General features: G+C 40.6%; 1 protein-coding gene across 11 annotated transcripts in view; it reads right to left on the bottom strand.

The window, feature by feature from the left end:
* Positions 1-21620, bottom strand: part of ablim2 (actin binding LIM protein family, member 2) — a 95304-nt gene that overhangs the window by 32184 nt on the left and 41500 nt on the right. For all 11 annotated transcript variants that reach the window (XM_019271018.2, XM_019271017.2, XM_019271022.2 and 8 more), the window contains exons 3-6: positions 13682-13865; positions 9039-9151; positions 8645-8771; positions 7040-7133 (exon numbers count right to left, since the gene is read on the bottom strand). In XM_019271018.2, coding sequence (XP_019126563.1) covers positions 7040-7133; positions 8645-8771; positions 9039-9151; positions 13682-13865 — 518 coding nt within the window. The remainder of the gene's footprint in view (positions 1-7039; positions 7134-8644; positions 8772-9038; positions 9152-13681; positions 13866-21620) is intronic.

Here is a 21620-nt window from a genome sequence, read left to right as displayed (position 1 = left end):
CCAGTTCAAAACGCTGCTGCCATGTTGGTGTTCTCTCTCTTCTATCGGGAACCATTGGGATCTGACGGCTTCAGCTTGGGTCCAAGATTTGAACCGAAGATTGAAGATCTACAACTGTGAGCAACCATCAGTGCAGTTAGGTAGATTCATTGCCCAGTTTAAGGATAACTCAGTAGTACAGTATTTTTTGTAGATGAGTTGGGTTCTTTTTTTGTTGTTTCAAAACTTTGGTCCAAGTTTCCTAAGAATCACCTCCTTTTTAATAAGTCATTCAGTCTGTTGGTTAATCCAAATACCATTCCACTTGCACCGTGGTGATTTATTCAACACAAGTGCTTTATTCTGTCTTGTATTGTGTTGTGACAACAGAAAACATCATTGGGATCAAGTAGAATTATCTCACTCTTGGCAGATTTTCGTGTTTTAAAAGACGTAGGATTTATGAACTAAACTAAATGAAACAAGATGGAGACATTTTTTTTCTCTCCTTGCAAAACAGTCATCTGATGCGTGCTGATCTGTGCCTTCCCAAAGGCATCCCATCTTGCTTCAACAGCGGCCTGATTACGCACAAGTCCCCTCTGAGGTCCCTCCACTTTGCTGCGTCATCTTAGTATGGATCGATACCAGAAAACAGGACGTCAACACCCTATTTCTCGGATAACACCCTGCTTTAATGCTTATCTGAACCAAATGGACAGCAGATGCAGAGAGCAAGCAACCTGAGACATAAAGAAATGACCAGAAATGAGCAGGGAGACTCCAAGTCCAGGTATTACTGGGAGATAAAAGTTAGGTCAGGTGCTTGGAAACTGGCAGCATGTTGTGGATGGCATGCCAAAAGCTCATATTTGAACTGTACTGAGAGAGATAAACAGACAGAGACCTAAAGAAAAGAGGAAGTTGACTTAGAAACATTGAGGCCCAGAGATAAAAAGGACGGAACTGGATTGAAATTCAAACATGGAAAGTATGAGAAAGCAGGAAAGGAGATAGCACGGCAATCAAATCCCTTCTTTGTCAGAATCAAGGCTGCATGAGGGGAAAATTACCATATTCATTCACTGATAAGTCAAGGAAGAGGAGGGGGTGAGGGTGGTTTGCAAGGGGGAATGAACTTGACAGCTGATGATTAGATGTTTTACTTAGGAATGGGGCTGTAGCTGGTCAGCCAGGGCTGTGGTTTGTGGCTGAGACTCCTGTAGAGTTTTGGGTTTTTGAAACAGCTGCAGTAAAGAGCTGGGAGAAAGCTGTCCAGCCTCTTTATTTACACAATTACAGACGGACCATCTGCTTTCTCAAAATGATCCTCTCTCTAATGCCTCGTCCATCCCTTCATCTCGCAATTGTAGAAACCAGTCAGGCGAGTAAGGTGATCCATTTAGAAAATTGGAATAGATTTTGGTGAGCCGGGCATTGCTACAGCACGAACACACACACAAAGAAAAAAACAGTGATGTGTGTCATTGGTAAGACAATTGTGGAATTGGAAGAGCCGGACCACACCTCAACTACGCCACTTCCGACAGTCCTATAAATACCCTCCTAACCCTTTGGTTCCCTTTGCTCTTGTATTCCACACACCCCATTTGTTTCACCTATTTCCCCTCTCTTTCCTACTCTCCATAGGGTTCTGAGCGGAGTCTGTCATGCCCGGCTGCTATGGCGGATTCCCTACCGAAGCTTCACCAGATTGCAGCATCAGACCGAAGAAGTACACAAGATCTTGTTTCACTCTTAATCCTTCCTCGAAACTATTTAGGGTCTTGTAATCTGTTGTCCACAAGAAAAGTGACAGAAAAGTTACCCATCGAGACAATTCTGCCATTGGAAAGGTGCTATCAATGGCTATAAGACCAAAACCTTCAGGTCCCTCAGGTACTAAATTCAAGAATAGAAGCCATTAACTTCCTTCAGCTGGCTGTTAACTGTGCTGGCTTGCAGCCACCAACAGATTCCCCCACAAACAGAAAATTCCTGAGATCACAAGAGTTTCCTAAATTAATCGTGACTCTTAGAGAAGTATTTCAGCCGTCGGGCGATCTGCACTGCGTTTTTGATTAAAGCATACCGAGGCTTTCTCTCACATTGATGCTGATGACTCTGGAACAAACACAAGAACTAAGAAGTCAGCATGAGAAGTGACAGTAATGAGATGACTGATTAGAGAAAGCAAACACATGATCAGTGGCAGAGTCACGTTGCACTGGTGTGAGCCATTGTTTTCTTTTGGAGATAGCAAAGAGACCTTGGGTGTTACATCTTACAACAGTCTTACAGTTCAATGAATTTTGACTGAAAACTTGTGGAACCAATGGGTTTATAGCTGTTTCTAACAGAAGATAACATGACCAGTGATGGAAGATGCCCCAAAACTTTTTGGTTCTTATTCATCCTTTTCTCCAGAGGATAATAATTTCCAGTGTATTATTTTATGTTGAACTGAAATACATAATCTAAAGTCTTTGCTAGGCGTTGCTTACCTCTACAACACTTTGTGTTCCACCTTTTGGTGGGCAAACCTCATACGAGCATATCCACTAACACTATTTGACTGACAGATGATTTCTGGGAACAGCAATACGAACACCATAGCTGCTAACAAAGATGAAACGAACAAAGTTTAAGTTCAACCCTCCTCCCACTGCTGCCATCTCCAGTTATTGACTTGATACGTCCCTGCAGAGCAGACTCTTTGATCTCAAGCAAATGCCGTGACATTTCGAATGCTCAGTCGCTCCTTTACTGTTTCAAAGAGCAAGCACGGCATAGGTAGAGTGGCTGGAGACAGCGTTTACACCGATACACTCGGACAACTTGCATTTGATTTAAAACAACAACAAAGGATAGCAAAGAGCTGGGCCTCTCTCGGAGGAATAACACTAGAAAGTTGGATTTTTTATTAGTTCGCATGTAATATAATTTTTCATATCTTTTTAAGGATGAGGTAATGTGCTAAAGAAGAACAAAAGTAAGAAGTAAGGTAAAACTTGCCTCAAGCAACACAACTCCACCACTCTGTACTCAGTACACACACTTCACAGGTACAGGTGCTTTTAGCCCTGCTCGACTCCCCCGACGGCCAAACACAATACTGTAGGAAATGGAAGTGGCTGATGTCATTAACACACACACACACACACACACACACACACACACACACACACACACACACACACACGCTTTCATCTCATTTCTTATGTTTCCGCCGCTCTTCAGACACTGGAACCTGATAGGTGTTTATGAGAGGAGAGAACGTGAGAGAGCGTCACGCGATGAAAGAAAAGAGAGAATGCGAGTGAGAGGGATTGTTGTTTGTGCCTATAATGCCGCTCTGTTGTTCGGAGGTCACGGCAGGAGCTCCCAAGACCCTCTGTCTAAAAGCTTTCTTCCTCTCCTCCTCCTCCTCCTCTTCCGCCTCCTCTTCCTCTCCTCTCTCTCTCAGTCCGAGGAGAGTATCCCGTGTCCCATCCCTCCATCGCTGAAGAACAACAGACCATTTCACTAAAACCGGATTCCTCTGCACTGATTTCCACCTGCATGCCTCGCCAATGGACGCTGTCCTGTCAATCTCCCTCCTCCGTCTTCTGTTCAACTTGCAGGCCGTGTTGCAAAGACCTGACTGTTTTATTTTAGCAATCTCATCACTGCTTGCCATGATGATAATGCCAGAGATACATAACAGGCCTTCTAACAAACAGCTGGAATACATTTGACTGTGCAAATAATGCAGAGAGTGAGAAATGATTGGAGTTGCATATTTCTGTAATCACACTTGATGGCTTCTCATTTCAGCAAAATTCCAGCCAACGATTGCTTCAGTTATTTCAATCTATCATCGCAGCTCAGCATGACATGATATCAACAGTCAGACAACGGTTAGTCAACATATCCACAGTGAGTTAACTCCTACTAAATCATAAGAATAGATGAATTATAAAGCACTAATTTCTTTCCTCAATCCTTATTCATCCAGTTAGGTGATTCAGAGTTCTTCTGGAGCCTCTGCTGCAGAACAGACCGACTTTTAACCTCAAACCTCCTGATCCAGGTACCCGCAGACCCAAGAGTTATACTTTTTTTTTGTCATATCTCACAGGTTCTTTATTCTCAGTCCAAATATTCTTCCATTTGTCAATCAGTGCGTTCCTAATGACTTCACATCACCGTTTCCATTTTAATTAGTGCTTTTTAAAAATACTAATGCATCGTTGTCCTTGGGGATCCCAGTCTAAATTCTGCCTGTTCAGTTTTAAAAGATGGAACTATTTATTGAGTTCATGTTTGCCACCTGCATTCTGTCAGATGCAGATTTCCTGATGAGCTCTGTTTATTTTAAAACAACTCTTACCTTATTTACAGCCTTTATCTTGCTCTTATATATTTACATAAAGTTTGGGATATTTGACTTTCCGGTTAAATTTATGAAAAAAAATAAAAAGTGATATTATATCATGAAAGTAGGGCATTTAGATAGAAGCATGCAGTCATCATTTCGTCATCTCAAACTATTTATTGAAACAAAAGCTAACAAAAGTAGTGGGTATAGGACAACAAAAAACTGTCAGTGTCTCAGTAACTTGTCAGGTATCCTTGACCATCGACTACAGCTTGACTAGACGTCTCGCGCTGTTCACAAGTGGACTTATTCCAACCTGCTGATGACACTCTGTGTCACTCAGCGCTCAGTGCTAACTTCCCTCTGAGTACTTCCCGTTTGAAGCCTCACACCGACCAGGATTGTTAGGTGTCGTCTTGGTGTCATGATGTCAAAATGTGAACAGCGTGATGAAGAGGACTGTGAAACACTGAACAGTTGGACATGTGCATTCAAAAGTTTAGAGAAGGTCAAATGAAGTTCACCTGTAAAGGTTAGAGTGTATTTTAGGAGCACTCTGAAAGCTGAATATCTCAAACTTTTTGTGAGGAGTAGATTTATATACTGTGTGATTATTTTGTATATCTTCTCATTTGGCATGTGACTGGTTTGTGATGAAGACCCTCCCACATGTGCTGCTTATCTCGTCAGTCTAGGATCTCACTGTCTCATTGTTGACTTTCTCCGTTAAATAAATAGTTAATGAACCATGAGCCACGTCGTGTGTTTTTATCATCAGGCCTGTAGTATCACAGCGGCATGGGCTGGCACAATGTAGCGGAAAGACTGGTAGCAGTGTGTGTAAAGTGTGTGGTGACAACGCTGCAAAGGTCGGGGCTAATTAAAAATAACCATCTTAGCGACTGATATCATGACCCTCATTACAGACAGAACGTATGCCAAATATGTTTCATGAAGGCAGTGAGAGGTGCGTTACATTATTCAGCATGACAGCATCAAAAATTAAAGCAAGTATGTAGTCAGGAAACAATCAATATGTTTGTTTGATCATCTCAGGTCCTGTATAATATCCCTGTAATGACTTTGCATATATCTAACAACATGTCGTTGTGAACGCCTCTTTCCTAGCCTTGTCAGCGCTCTGGTAAAATGTCCGATTTTTTCTAAAATTTCTACAAATTTTAGAACATTTGAAAAATGCGTTAAAAAGAAGTGAAACAACCTCACCCCAAAATCAGACTTTTGCTCCCATTTCACGGTGCAATGCTTCCATTCACTGACTTTCCCACATGACTTGTTACAAAGTGAAGCTCTGTCTTCTCTGTTCTCTCTCTATATATACTGCTCACGCAAACCAAATCAGGTCACGCACATGCAGACAAACAACTCACACCTGACTATATGACAGCGACAACCTGGGGGTGACGAGTCTAACACCTCATATCTAATTAGACGGTTGAAAAATGTAACGCGCCGCACGTAATGACTTTTTAAAAAAGGGACGAGGGAGCTGAGCTGTTGGAGTTTTCTAGAACAGGAGGCTGCACAGCTTCATTTTACTACCTGAGAGTGAGTGACAATGAACGTTAACCTGCCTGAGGGGGAGAGGAGCTCAAAGGCATTATCCTGCAAAAAAAGAAAAAAACGAGAGATTGTGCTGAAGAGAGTGGATACTGGTCGGTTGGGTATTCCCTGTGGACCCACATGCAGCAGGCTACAGAGGGACTAATGCAGCAGAGCTAACCCTGTTAGCCTCTAGAAGCTGCACTGTGCACTATTCCTTTTCATGCTGCTATCGATGGTGCCAAAGTGCAAAAAAAACCCCCAAAAAAACCCTCTATGGTTACACATAAAAAGGAGCTGGTCCCAGATCTGTACATACATGCACAGGTAGCGATTCTAGAAGCATTTCTCATGTATCTGCATTAGCAGTGTATAAGATGTGATGAAATTTTAATGATCGCTTTGGGGAAATGGGGTCAGCACTGGAGTCTGCTAAGTGGAAATATGAGAATAAGATGTACGAGGTACATAAAGTAACAGGATGCATTACGTTAAAATATTTGCAGTAGAAGGACAACACGGTAAACAATGTCATTTAAAGGGGCATGCCTATGATTTAATGCTGCATGTTAAAATTAGGCCGCTCACAGCATGCAGCAAAGGCTGAGATATCCTGAATTTTAATCCCTTGTAGAGGTAATGCCCCCAAGAAAAGCCGGATCCTACACATCTCCTAATGCAACCCAATTTCTTTTCAGCTTTATGAGCCCAGTATGTAACACAGGCTGTGTTTTATGAATTATAATCAACAAAACAACAGATATTTTCTTATTCAACAGGACGTTTTTATTCCCATGCAATCCTTGGACGTTTTCTCTGCTGTGTTTGCTGGAACTGAATGTGACTTTTACTTCCAGAACAACAGAAAATCTGTTATCTCAGACTTGACAAATATCCTGCAGAGCAGCAAAAGACGTAGGCTGTAGGGCTCAAGTTCATTTGAATGAATTATGTCTCCTCTCTTTTATCCAAATTCCATTCTTTAAAAAAAAGTCACAGATTCATGTCTATCTATCTCTCTCTCCCCATCAGTTCGTCCATTCATGAATCTGTCATTATTGTATCCATTTCTCTTCCTGTACCTGACCCCGAGTGAGTATTTCCTCTACAAATAAGCCGTCAGTGCCGTTATGTTACCTCCAGGACTTTTCCAGTGATGTACTTCTTGCAGCTCTCACACTGGATGCCAAACATGGCGTGGTAGTCCATCTCGCAGAAGGGGATTCCATCCCTGATAGGACAACACAGGACAAGTCAGCAGATCTGAGACAGCGCGGGGCAGAGGATACACTTCATATCACGTGGGAGACAGCTCAGAGCCTCTGAATCCTCCGTGTGCAACATGTCTGAGCTGACAGCGCTCAGCAGGCGATTAAAGAAGGTGCAGGGTGGAGCTCCCGCTGCAGACATCCAACTGAGGTGATCAAGTTATAGTTTGATCATTTGTAAATATTTTACATCAAATACAAAAAAATGCTGGTTAGAGCTAAAATGTAATATTTCTGCCAGCATATCATTGCAATAAAGATGGTTTTACAATGCTTTTAGCCAACAATTCTGTTCAAATATTGATCAAATCCATGCTAATTTTAATCTGTCTGAGATATTTGTATTTCAGCTCAGTATCACTGTATGAAGTACAGGAATATGAAGCTGTGGCAGAGAACAACATTCTCTAAATCTCTAATTTTCTATAAAAATTCATTCATTATTTATGTACCATACAGGTAGCACTTTTCAAAACAGTGTTACACATCCAGAAAATGCGATATAAATGATTAAATGGAAGGATTAAAGTGAAAAATTAGAAGTATTGTATAGATTTTTTATAATATTTCCCAAACCTGTTTTTTAAGGCTAAACTGACACAACCCTAGCCTACGGGGCCAGAGAACATAAGAATAAATTGTTAAATTGTTATACTAATCCTTATTGATATTGTGCATAAGACTGACATGACACCTGTCATGAACATGTAGGAGTCTTTATGAATGATGTTGTCATTACTGTCAGTTATGTCACTTTTAATGCAAAGATGACATTGTTTGAGAAGTTGCAAGATGTTGACTTTAATCATTAATTCATCTCTATACGTTAGCATTACATTAAGCCACATGGTTAGTTTTGATATTGGCTGTCATGAGACCATTACATCTGTGTCATGAATATTTCCCTTGACCTCTAGTAGAGTGGCACATTTTGGACCTGTCATGAAGATGTCATTAAATGTTATAAGGCCCCGTTTGACGACAGAGTAGAGTACCGAGGTTATTTATAGATTTCTTTATAGCTTTGCTTGCTGCTGGCCTACTTCGTGACAGGTGTCGTGTCATGTTTATGATGGTATCATGTCAGTCTTATGAACACCCCTTGAAATAAAGTGTTACCGTACCATGTTTAGATTTATTTATAAGCTTTCTGTGCATAATGTTTCAGTATTAACTTTAAAAAATGTAGGTCACAGTAAAGGATCAAACAGGAAATGGAGCACTGTAATAACAGAATATGGTGTGCATCTTAATCACTAGGCCACCGGGTGTCCCTGTGGATTTCATTTTTTATCGGGTGTTTGACATTAGTGGGCAGAGAGCGAGACTCAATTTAAGCAAAGATGGAATTTCAGCAATAAAGATGTCATATTTTGATTTATTAAGTAAAGTGAAGTAGACGTTTTCTGACATCCAATTGTGACTACCATCGAGGGAAGGGAGTTAATGAAGGAATGTAGCCAGACTGACTTACTTGCTGATGTACTCGGCATTGAGCACCTTGTTGCAGACTTTACACTTGAAGCAGCCCAGGTGCCAGTGCTTGTCCAGTGCTACAAGAGACTGTTCATTTTTAAACTCCTTCCCACAGCCACAGCAGTCTGCAAAGAAGACAACGAGACAAAGGGAGGTGAGTCGATACATGATGGAAAATAATACTGAAGTCGACTTTCTGGAGTGGGAGAATCATTAAGCAAAATGGTGAATTTGGCATTTTGGTTTTCTCAGAGTCGAATGACTTAACACAATTTAAGAAAGTGACAATTTAAAGGATGAAATTGTAATAATGAGCAGTGTAACAAATCATAGTCTGCAGGGTGCTTTAGGGAGGCAAGTCACAGAGAGACAGACATAAACAAAGCACTGACTGTGGACAGCCTGTATGGGTGCAGGGCTGTTGGCAGGGAGAGGCTGGGTACACTTTTGGCAGATACACTCCTTCCCATTAAATGTCACTCGGTCGCCGGCCGGGAACGGCTGTCTGCAAACAAACAGAAAACAGACAGAACATCAGATACAGGAACGGACTGATACAGGATGTGCATCCCAAAGTTTACAAATCTATTCTAATCCTCTGAAACAAGATTTAGATCATCCCTGGAGAGAACTGTTTAAGGTGGCCCAGAAGCTTCTTAAGGCAGGGTGAGTAAATAAAATCCTCCCACACCTGAAAGAGATCTGACACATGAAGTAAAGAAGTAATCATTTATTTATGACTAAACAAAGCCAGGAAACAGAAATTTATTGAGCATTTTTAGTCAAAGGAACAGACTGTTCCAAAACAGTTACAACATGTTGAGCCATGGCCAGGATTTTAGAATATCCCAAAAACATATCCCAAACAGAACCCCACCCACCAAAGAAAGTTTTATAGACACCAAATAAATTATGTAATATCATGTATTTTTTTGTTTTTATAACTGTTTTATGCAATATTGCTTCATTTATGAATATCTTGTTTTGTTCAAATTATATTAATTGTATTATAATAAAATTCATAATCAACTCATCTTACGTTTTTAACATACTTTAGTTTTTCCTGCATATTTTTGAGGATTTTCGCATATTTTGGGGGATTTTTCTGGGGTTTATGCCTAACCCAGGACACCGCAGTAAGGACTCAGCTTTAGTGCACAGGGTGTAAACTCCAAGTAGAACTACTTTCAATTTATTTAATCTGTGGTGTACAAGCAAAAAGCAGACTGCAAATGAACAGTCTTTATGAGATGGCACAGAGCAGTAAATAACTGTGTCATCTGCATAAAAGTGGATATGTGCATGGAACATTCCAACTAAACCTCAAACTAAATAGCAAAAAGACATGGGCCCCAGAACGGAACCTTGATCACATTTAAAGATTTCAGCCTGCATGCATATTGTTCTGCCAATAAATACTGTGTCCAACTTTATGTCCACAGTTTTGGTTTGTCCCTTTTGCATTTCGTCATGACAATGCCCTCATGCACCCCCAGCCCAGCTCTCTATATATTTTCTATATATATATATACGTTTCGTGGGGAAGAACGTGACTGCCCCACAAAGAGCCCTGACCCTAACTGTATCCAACAGCTTTTAAATGAACTGTGAGCCAAGCATTATCAACCAACATCAGTGCTGGATCACACAAATGCTCTTGTAGCTGAAAATAAGTAAATCACTGCAGCCAGGTTTCAACATCTGGTGGAAAGGCTGTCCAGAGGAGGCTGTTATAGCAGAAGATTATTGCCCATGATTTTGGAATGAGGCGTTCAACTACCTCACATGGCTGTAATGTTGTTCAGGGGAGACCAAGTCATCATCAAGTCATACATTAAAAATTGAAACAGAAGAGGAAGTGCAGCTTAAGGCACATTGGCAGTGGATTCAACATTCACACATGCAAGTTGCTGCTAGGGAAATATCAAACAAATTCATTAATTCATTGTATCACCAGCGAAAATGCCTTTAGAGACAAATTCCATTACTGTTAAGAGGGACATTATAAAACACAATGAAACAACGTTAATGTCTCCTGGCTGCTTGTATGTGCTGCTCCAGCACAGCTGCTGTCACTGACTCAAGTATAGAAAGAATAATGATTCCCTGGCAGAGCAGGGCTCTGAATGGCTGCCACATATTGCTTCCTACAGCTCTGTAATGTGATATTAGAGCTGCTGTCGCACTGTCACAGCCAGCTACTGAGAGATAAATACAACCAGGTAGACTGGGTGACCCTGAGATTATAGGTTATTCATGTATAAACAGTCACAAAGTATTTCTTTTAAAAGGTTCCTATATTTAGTCAGTCTATTTTAAAGAATCACTTACGTTGTTATATCTATTATGCACTGGAAACCTGTGCTTTTAAAAGTGCTGCATATAATTCGATTTTTTGTGACCGGCAGAAGAATCCTAATGACTTTTGTTATCTGCTGACTTTTCCTCTAGCCACAATGCAGTACACTTTTGTCAACAACTATTCGTATTGGATATGACATTAATGGTTCAGACATTCATGTCCACCTCAGGGTGAATTGTAATAAACTTTGGTGATTCCTTAACTTTTAATGTAGCACTACATCAAGATTTTAGTGTTCAATACAAAATGCCTGCAAAACCATACATACAAGCACAGTTGTACTCTGTGTTTAGTGCTCACTATCAAATGTTAGCACGCTAACATGATAAACTTAGGTACTTAACATGCATGACATATTTGGTTATGCAAGGCACCAAAATTAACTGGTGATGATAATGATGGGGCCAAAAACAAATTCACGCTTAAGCTCAGAGGAGGTTGGGGTGGCTTTTCTTTCTCTTTTCCACTATTTTGAAATATCCTATGCACCTACAGTGCCATATGTGCAACCAATCACATACTGCTATCTCTAAACGTGTTCTCGCCCTGGAGCATGACCTCAACTATAGGCTCTAAGATAGCGAACGTGGTAAACACTATCTACTACTAGAATACATTAAACAAACAAGATTTTATTCTGCTCTTTTCACTCTTCGCCGTCAGGGTTGCTAATTCTGCACTGAACAAATGTGTGTTGGCTCTGTTTAATTCTATTCAAGTATTTAATTGAAACTGACTTACTGAGATGGATTTCTCTACATGTGGTCTAACCCTCTGCGATTATGGTCTGTGTAGAGTGATAAAGGCAGATTAATTGCAGATTATTGTTGCAGGTGAAATGTGAAGTAGCACCCACACAGCGATAGTGAAAAACAGAGCTAGATTACAGTGAACTAACTCAATTATTGATGATAAATCCGCTGTGACCACGGGGCACAGACACAGCTGAGTCTCATCTCAAGCAGCATTTGCTCTCTTTCCCTCAGCCCTATTTATATATGGTGCACAATAAGAGTGTGTGTTTTGTTACTACAAAAGCGATATTTGTTATTAGAGGGGTGCAGAAGTTTGATGATCGCATAACAAACCTCAAATGCCACATTGGAACATTCTGATCTCAGGTTCAGCATTGGGATCGCCGAGGTATGATAGCACGAACACACACAGAAAACCCACCCAGGGTTCAAAAGACACTTAACTCTAGCTGTGGGAATGGGCTAAGTGGCCGCACTGACTGACCACGCACTTAGCATTCCTGCCCGGGAGAGGCTCCCATTACCTTTATAGGCCTGAGAAACAACACTGGTCACACACACACACACACATTACACAGTCAGTAAGCATATACATGGCTAGAAACAGGTGAAGATGCCTATGGCTCGCGGTGACACGTGTCTCTTCGTGAGCCCTCCTATATTTATACATGTGTGTGTATTATAGTTTTATGTACTTGAAAATGACACCTACACCAGAACGGCCTCGCTGTTCATGATGGGTGTAAAAGAAACACACACTGCTGGTGTGAAATCTGCCTGAGAAAGATGTTTTTGTGTTTAAATTTTGAGCTCTTTTAGTCATGGGGAAGTACAAGGAGGGGTCACTCGACCAGCTGATGAAGATATGTTTTTTATTACAGCAGCCCTATTCAAGTCTGACGGTGTTTGGCTGCCTCTGTGGTAAATTACATATGACTTAATGTAGCATTCAAATGTGTTCAAGACCTTGTACAACCTTCACGATGTTTTTTGAGACCTTTAAGGACCCAGCGGCTGGGGTTAAAAGTCATATTATATTCGGGGTAGGGTTATCGTCGAAAGAAAGGATCTGACATACAGGCATCCATATGATCATTTACCTCGTCTTACTTCTTCATCATTTCAAGTGTAACAAATGCTAAAAAAAGTTTCCACATTAGATAGAGGTATAGATGTTTAAATACTACTAAGTACATGTCTGTCGACTCCTTTGCATTCAGAATGTTGGTGCTCGGGTCCTGACAAAAATGGAAAAAACTCAGCCTGAAGAAACAAAGGTTCAAATCCTGCCTACTTCCTTAGCACACTCGACCAATCACTGTGTGAAGTGACATACAATATACGTATATGTATAGAACATAGATTGTTAAACACAGCCCCAGAAATTCCCAAATGAATTGAAAAGCTTCTAGACAAACCAACAACATAGCTTAATGCATGCTGAGGCCTTTACGATGCAACGGAATGCCGGAACAAACTTTCAAGAAGATAAGACTCCAGGTCATGTCCACTGCCTTTGACTAAACCTTAAGCACTTAACAATGGTCCACCTAAGGGTTAGGGTTGGAGCGCACACTCTACCAGTTGAGCCACCAGGGTAAGTGTAGGGGTGTAAGGGAAAGATTTTCCTTATCCATCCTGTAAATTATGAGCTGCTGCAACAAGTGAACTTACCCAGTGTGGGATCTGTAATATTTATTGTATCATATCACACCATATTGTATTGTATCGTATCGTAAAATCGTAAATATGCTGGTTTTCCAGCCATGTTTCTTCCATTGTGTATGGTATCAAGTCTTTCTGTCATCAGATTCAAGGCTAAAGTCAAGGATTGCAATTCTTGCAACTGAAGAAGTAGCCAGATCATACGTTAACTATATATGGTTTCGGGCATTACTTCCCACATTCTCTTTCTTACTTGCAAGAGGCGCAGACGAAGCAACGGGGATGGTAGGTCTTGCCCAGGGCGGACACCACCTCCCCCTCGATGAAGTCCTGGCAGCTGAAGCAGCGAGTCCCGTACATTCGCTGGTAGTCCAGAGTGCAGATGTATTCACCCTGCCGCACGAAGAAGCCTCCCTGGGCCAGTTCGCAACCACATACTGTGATAAGGAAGGGGGGGTGGACAGAAGAATGAAAAAAAACAAATATAGGTAAAAACAGACAAGTGAACACATTTAAAAGAAAAACCTTTGAAAATACAAATGCTTCCCCTACAACATTGACGTATTCAAGCTACATTCAGTAGCCATTAAGCAAACTGTGACAACACTAGGGGACCACAGGAGTTATATATGTTTTATTTTGTTTTGGTTTTTGTACCACAAGCAGAATGGCTACAGGAATTGCAAGGACTGTCCACCACTTTGGTTCCAACTTAAATATCTTAACAATAGCTGCATAGATTGCAGTGATATTTTCACATTTATGGATGATTCACAGAGCCACTGAGTCTGGTGCCACAATGAGGTTGAAACTTTTATGTAAAATATCTCAAAAAATATGTATTATATTTAAATCTGGTTGTTGGAATGCTAGCATTAGCATTTAGCTCAATGCACTGATGTACTTGTGTACTATTCTATACTGTACTTTACCATGCTCTGCTCTGCTATGCTATACTATGCTATGGTATACTACTATAATATATTATGCTATGCTTTGCTACTATAATATATTCAATTCAATTCAATTTTACTTATATAGCGCCATTTCATAACAAAAGTTATATACTATGCTATGCTATGCTGTGCTATACTCTACTGTACTATACTACCTCTATACAACACCATAACTATACAATTAAAGGCTCATGCAAAAAAGAAACACACACACACACACAGATCTATTTATAGACCTTCATTTGTATAGTAAAGTGTAGAAAAAGTAGTGCAGTGAGCAGAGCCAGTTTGACACGTCTGATTGTATTCCTCCACCTGCTTCAAGAGCCAATAACATCTCGCCGTCAGAATGGGTGTGTTATTAACGTGCGAGTGTGAGTGCGTGTTTAAAGACTGCACTTTGTCTATTTGCTTGCTCTTAACAATACACGACAGGAACTCCAAATCACCATCTCCCCTCATGCGCAAACAGTGCTTACACACAGTAACCCCGGTTACAACATGACATCACTGACCGACCACACCCTCAGGGGAAACCTCGCTCTATTTTTCCACTCCTTTAGCAAAAACAATACCCCTCCTTTCTTTCCCCCCATTCTTTCGTTCTGGAAAGAACGACAGGAAAGATAAATGAGAGATGTTTGTGTTGGTTGGTGTCGTGCCCCGGGACGGCTCAGTGAACCTGAACACGCACACTGTCTCAAAGTTGCAGGGATGTGTGAGAGCATGAGGTAATACACATTGGTGGCTATTAGGGTGAGATCACGCAGTATGCTTTTCAGGACACACACACACACACACACAAGCACGCACGCACACATGCATCCTTGTAGGAATGTACGAAGGTATGAGGTGACGCACGTACAAAACGTGGATGAAATCACACACACAGCACAACACATACTGTGAGAACTCACACTCACTCTACAGAGTAAGCTCAGACACACCCAGGCTGATTTCCCATCAGCTCTCATTAAGGTCTCAGTGTAAACTGATGTCCACGATGCTGGACATGACAGGTCGAAGAATTAAACACAAAGTTTCAAGCAGCAGGCCAAATTTATGCCCAATGAAACCAGTTAGATGCCAATAGAGCATTCCCGACTTGGCTCTACATGTGGCACATGTACTGCAGAGCAATGCTTTGAGCTAAATGCCAATGCTAGATTGTCAACAAACCACTCCCAAAAAGAAAAACACTGTTACTTTTATGAACGTCTATGTCAATGTTTCCACACTGTTTTCCTGCTTTTCCTGTCTTGTGTAACTTGCTTTCAGGTTCCCTTCACTCCATTCCACTCTCCTCTCTCTGTTTGTGGTAGTCAAATGTTGTCTTAAGGAAATCTAAGTACATGCTCACATTTGGGTTTTAGCCCCTGTATTTCTAGGCTAAAATGTTCATGGTATAAAAAAAAAAATAACTTAATTTTGCTGCTTCGAGTATCCTGCAGGCCTCTATGAGCTGGGAGTAACAGCCTTGAGAGCACCTGCATTACCAGTTCACTTCATACAGTACGCTTGTATTATCATTACAGGACCAGTTCAAATAAACACCAATATATGATGGTTTTGATGCTTTAAAGGAAGCACAAATCTTGAAGTTGGGACTGATTTCCTTTTCTCTAGTGGTAGAGGCAGTTTCTCAATGTGATGTGACTGCTCAGTGCCGACAGGGATTTGAGGAATTTGAAAGTGACTCAGAACAACCACTGATTTGCTAAAACAGCAAGGTTTACTATGTTTGTCTGACTTCCTATACACTAAATAAACACTTCAAAAGTACTAGTTGCGTAACAATCCAACTCTCCCGCCATTTTATCTCCTCGTAAAACCTTTGACCAACATGTTGGACAACTGTTGTCGAGTATTCGCACCATTTCACGTTTTATTTATCAAGCCCTCACGGGGGGTTACAGCTTGCTAATAAAACAGTCACAACAATATGAGCAGGAATGTTTTCTCAGGAAGTGGAAGACATACTTTCCAGCGGCTGCTACCGGCTGCCTCACATCCGGTTCAGATGTCTGGCAACCTGTCTGGAATGAGATAACTCTCTGGGCTGGTGTAGTAAACACCAGCAGTGTGGAAAGATGGATGGATGGATGGATGGATGGATGGATAGATGGATGGATGGATGGGTGGATGGGCAGATGGATGGATGGAACACAATGGAAGTAAAATGGATGGAAATACGCCTATAAAAAGGTCATTGTCTGATATAAAAGTCAAAATGAAAATGAAAGGTTAAATTCAGGATGTTTTGGAGTTTTAAAGAACTTTACAGCACCATAACTTTCCAACAATTAACCATTTGAGTGTAGTTCATTAGAACTTCCTGGTGAGTAAAATAGCCAAGAAGAAGACATTTCTGGCAATCTTTTTTGATAACACTGTGGCTGGACTAGAACAATTTTAGAATTTTTTTTTTAGGTTTAAACAGATGTGTAATTCAGCTGGCCTACACAGCACAGTCACTGTCTTGAGACTTGGAGTTAAATGCTGTGAGGCTTAACTTTCATGGGACTGCCTGAATACTGGAATTGAGACAAACCAGTGTTCTGAAGATCTGATTTGGTAAAATCGTAAAACAATAAAACAAAGAGAAAAATATGACAGTGACAGACTCTGACTTGTGTCAAATGTCTCAAGACTTGTCTTGAAAGTTATAACACTTCATTTGAGACTTGTCTTGAATTACTTCGAAAGCTCTGACTTGAGACTTCACTTGAACTTGGAAGTTTTTGACAGACATGATACTAGATTTGGACTCATCTTAAAAGACTCGAAATTTCACTTGAGACTTGTCTTGAATGACTTGGGAATCAAACTGAGACAGGCTCTGATAGATTTGATTGACTCAAATAATTTTTAAATTTGATATTTTTGACTTGACTCTTGTTCTGACAGACTTGACTCGGACTTGCGTGAAACATGTAATTTGTCCTGAGACTTGCTCTCACAGACACAAGATTTGACTTGAATGTCCTGAATGACTTGAGATGATTCTCAATGTTGATGTTTGGACTTGATTTATGACTTAAGACTTGTTTGAGATAACTTGAGACTTGACTCGATTCTTGCTCTGAATGACCTGAGACTTACTCTCACAGACACAAGACTTCAAATGGTCTTGAATGACTTGAGATGTTTCTCAATGTTGTTGTTTAGACTTGTTTTGTATGACTTGAGACTTGACCTGGACTTGTTTCAGATAACTTGACACTTTACTCGGACTTGCCCAGTAAGAATTAAAAACAGCTCTGCTACACTGAAAGAGAAATGGAGATCTAGAAGAGATGGAGACAGAAATCCTCACTCAGAGGCCAGATTGTGACTTCCCATCAGCTCGCCTTTCAATCCCTGTATATTTATACCTGCAGTGCCAGTTGGCACATAGACTCCTCTTCTTACTGTATTATAACTTAGTTCCTTAAGCAGCTCAGCAACTGAGCCGATATGTTGCCTCAAGTTGGAGCCCTATTCATCATTTATAGAGCTAACACAACCAGAAAGCATTAGATCCTTTTTAAAGTGATAGCAAACCCAACCATATATGATTCTACAGCAGCACGCTGCATATACTGCAGAGGACGGCAAATTACTGGCAAACTAATGCAGATCAAAAAGTGTGTCTGAGTGCATTACATAAGTGAGCGGGAGACAGAAGATGCTCTTTCAGTTTTTGCCAGTCATCGCTAATGGAGACCGTCAAATCTGTCTTCCTGTCATCCCTTTCTTGTTGCTCTCATCTCTCCTATCCGTCATCCTCTATAATCCCTCGTTCACGTGGGACGTGTTAAAAAGCAGAGAGAGGTATGAAGAAATGAAGCAGAGCCGGATGTGGAAGTCAGTGAATCGGGTTTAATCGAATGAGGACTGAGGAGTTCACTTTGGTTTGCTCTGACAGAAATAGTTCAAAAACAGACTGCAGGCAGAGCTGATAAATGACACGCTCCAGTTCCAGAGAGCATTAAATGTTTCCTCTGTTTTTGACTTTAATGGAAAGTTTCAGTGTCTAAAAGGTTTTCAACCATCACCAGGATACAAGTTGAAGAGTAAAAGTAACAATCCAGCAAAGAAATGGTGAAAGTAACAGTGTCTGCACTACAAAAGTATCAGGATCAGCCTTGAACCCTACTCAAAAATTCTACTGAATGTTATGTTCAAGCAGCAATTTCCAATCTCCATGACAACAGAGGGTGTGTGTGTGTTCTCTGTGCACTTGGGCCGTCGGTGGATGAGATCATGATGCAGCTAATTACTCGGTTTGTCCTGAGAACTCCACTGAGGAGAACAGAATGTGTCGGGCTACATGCCTGCAGCAAGATAAAACTTCCATCAATCACAAGAGGTTTGACCATTTGAACTGTAGATGTGTGACGATAGGAAGTGTGTGTGTAAGTTTGGGTGGGTGGTGGTAGTGGGTGGTGGTGGTGGTTGTTGGCTCTTTGAGGCCACTATACTTAAATGACTTTCTGTAATAACACATCCCAGTAACATGGACATGATGTGAACTTCAGAACGAGGAAAAAAATAAAGTGTCACTTCAACTCAACTCTGATTTTACATAATTACAAGAGCTTCTCAGGTTCCAATGTGGGATAGGAATAAAGGTTACACTGCAGTACTAGCTTTGTTACGACATTTCCCAAGGCTGAAAGGCAGATTACTTCACAGGAAACTGATTACTTCCATCTCTGAAGGCTTATCTCATGCACCATGAAGCCACTTACATAATGCGAATGTGCACATCAGTGTGCTGTTGAATCTCAGCGCAAAGTCTGTTTTTTGTTTTCCTTCGAGTGTAGAATTGGTGAGGAAGTCGCTCAATTAATGGGTGGATGTGCAACAAATTTGCCCTGTCGTGACTTGTAAATAAAATATGGCGCATCTCTTTTACTCATGTAGAAAGTCGAGGGAAAACACAGTCTGGGACCAAACATAAATAGAGAAACTGACAAGTACAGAAAGCTACTATTGAACGTTAGATTTCTAACCTTGTTTTTGTTTTGTTTTTTATCTTTGATTAGATTCATTTATGATTTAAAGCTGAACTAATCAATATATTACTATTATTTTATATGAAAATAGTCAAATGAGTCATTTGTGTATGATGAGTCTTTTGTAACTTTCATCCAATTTTGGTTTTACAGCCGCAATTTTTACTGTTTTGGTTCAGTCTCGCGGCTCTCATCACCCTTCGACAAAAGGCACTGTACACTATCAGCAGAGCAACAAATGGCAGACAAAGTTAGCGACTAGCTTGTAAAGAAAGTGGAGCATTTAGCAGCTAAAGAACTACATATTTTCTCAGGAGTTGGTGGAGACCAAAACAGAGCTACAAGAGTGTGAATATTCGACTTAAAGGCTCAGAGTGTCCAAATATATGCTAATGTTGCTCTGTGCCTGTATGCACACAGGCAAAAGTTTGCTAACACGTTAGCCATATTTTACAGCTGTCAAAATTTTTGACTTGTTGTGAGGTTCTGGCTCCAAATTCCCAAAAAATTAAATAAAAATTAAATAAAATTACAGTTTTAAATAAAAATGTAGCCAGTTTTAATTTTAGGCCATTGTATTTCAGCAAAAGTTTCTTTTCTTTCAGAAAGAGTGCTTGAATTAAGACACTGAACCTTTTTTTTTTTTTAATCTAACACTGGCTTATAGTAAGTGATTAGTGAGTATTGTACCACAAACATGATAACAGATCTATCTGACACACAGAAGTGCTCATTTATATGTGTGAGTGTGTCTACGCACAGACTAGCCCTGCACTGAGGAGGAAAATATAAAAGAGGACACCCTGCAAATGAATGAAATGAATAAAATTTGCATGTCATCTAAGATAGATGTAATTTGGCCTAATCCAATCAGCAGCCCAGAGCTCGCTTTAGAGAATTAAAGGCACATCTGTGAGAGAGCCTAGTGTGTGTGTGTGTGTGTGTGTGCGTGTGTATGTGCAAAAGACAAAGGAAAATGTACACTACTTCCAGCACACTACACCTCCAGAGACATTATTTACAGACATAACATGGTGTCATATAAAATATAGATGTGTTATGTCCTTTCATGAGTGTGACCTTGACTCTACCTCATGTTTCACAATGACTAACAGTGTGCATGTGTGTGTGTGTGAGCGTGAGCTGGGTTAAATATACATGCGCTATGTGCTTTCTGCTATGAATGTGGGACCTTGACTGCACCTCATGTTTTACAATGACTCACCATCTATGTGTGTGTTTGTGTGTTTGTGTGTGGTAGGATAGGGGGTGTGGATAGGGTGTTGTCATTAACGTGTCCATTCCGTGACCTTGAGTATACAGTCTTCAGACTGCTGGCATCGATCTGACCAGCTTATGGGACTGTACATGAAAGAGAAAAAAAAATTTAAATTCAAGGTCGATACTTCTGACAGGTCAAACAGGCTCACAGTGGTCCAGACTCCCTCTACACTGGCTTTAATTGCAAGCAGGCATCTAATGAGACAATAGGCGGGGGAGGTCTGTCTATTGTCAAAATCATTGGCCTACGCTATATCTCATATCACACTGGTGTGTTGACTTCCTCTGAGATCAACTGAGGATTGATCAAGGAGAGAGAAGTTATGAGGATTTCTGTAGTTTATTTTTTTGTGTTCATTCTCATTACAAACTAGACTGAAACAGGACAGGTCATTAACAGATTATTTAACTTACCTTATCTAATCTTATTCAGAGGTAAAAAGCGCACACCCTAACCCTAACCCTAACCCAAAATGTTGCTAATCCTTTGGAAAACAACAAGGAGGACGTGAAATGACATATATTAAACAAAAATGAAATAATATGAAGATTGGAAAGGTTCTAATAAGTCATAATTTGATGGGTGTTTCTATTGGACCATTGGGTGAATCATTTTCGAGTTATGTATTTGTCTCTTCAACCATTTTTTGTCAACATAGAAGCAACAGTAGCAGTTGCTAGGGGCAACTTTTCACACAGATTGAAAAAACATGACAATAACAATTGTAAGTTATGTAAGTTGATTTAGAACAACCCGTACAGCTGCTTCAGACAATTCCATGAACCTAATATAATAAAATATAATCATCCCCATGCAGTATCATTTGCGCAATGTGACATCTATGTAAAGACTGCCTTTCAGCTCCTTGTGTGCATGCTTTCCCTTCCCCACATACACATGTGTGAGGTCAGCACTCCTGGCCATATGCCGAACACTTCCCCCTTGGCTGTGTTC

Source organism: Larimichthys crocea, chromosome XIV, assembly GCF_000972845.2.
Source record: "Larimichthys crocea isolate SSNF chromosome XIV, L_crocea_2.0, whole genome shotgun sequence".
NCBI lineage: Eukaryota > Metazoa > Chordata > Actinopteri > Sciaenidae > Larimichthys > Larimichthys crocea.
Note: the sequence above shows the minus strand (reverse complement) of the source record. Positions and strands in the feature narration are given on the sequence as shown.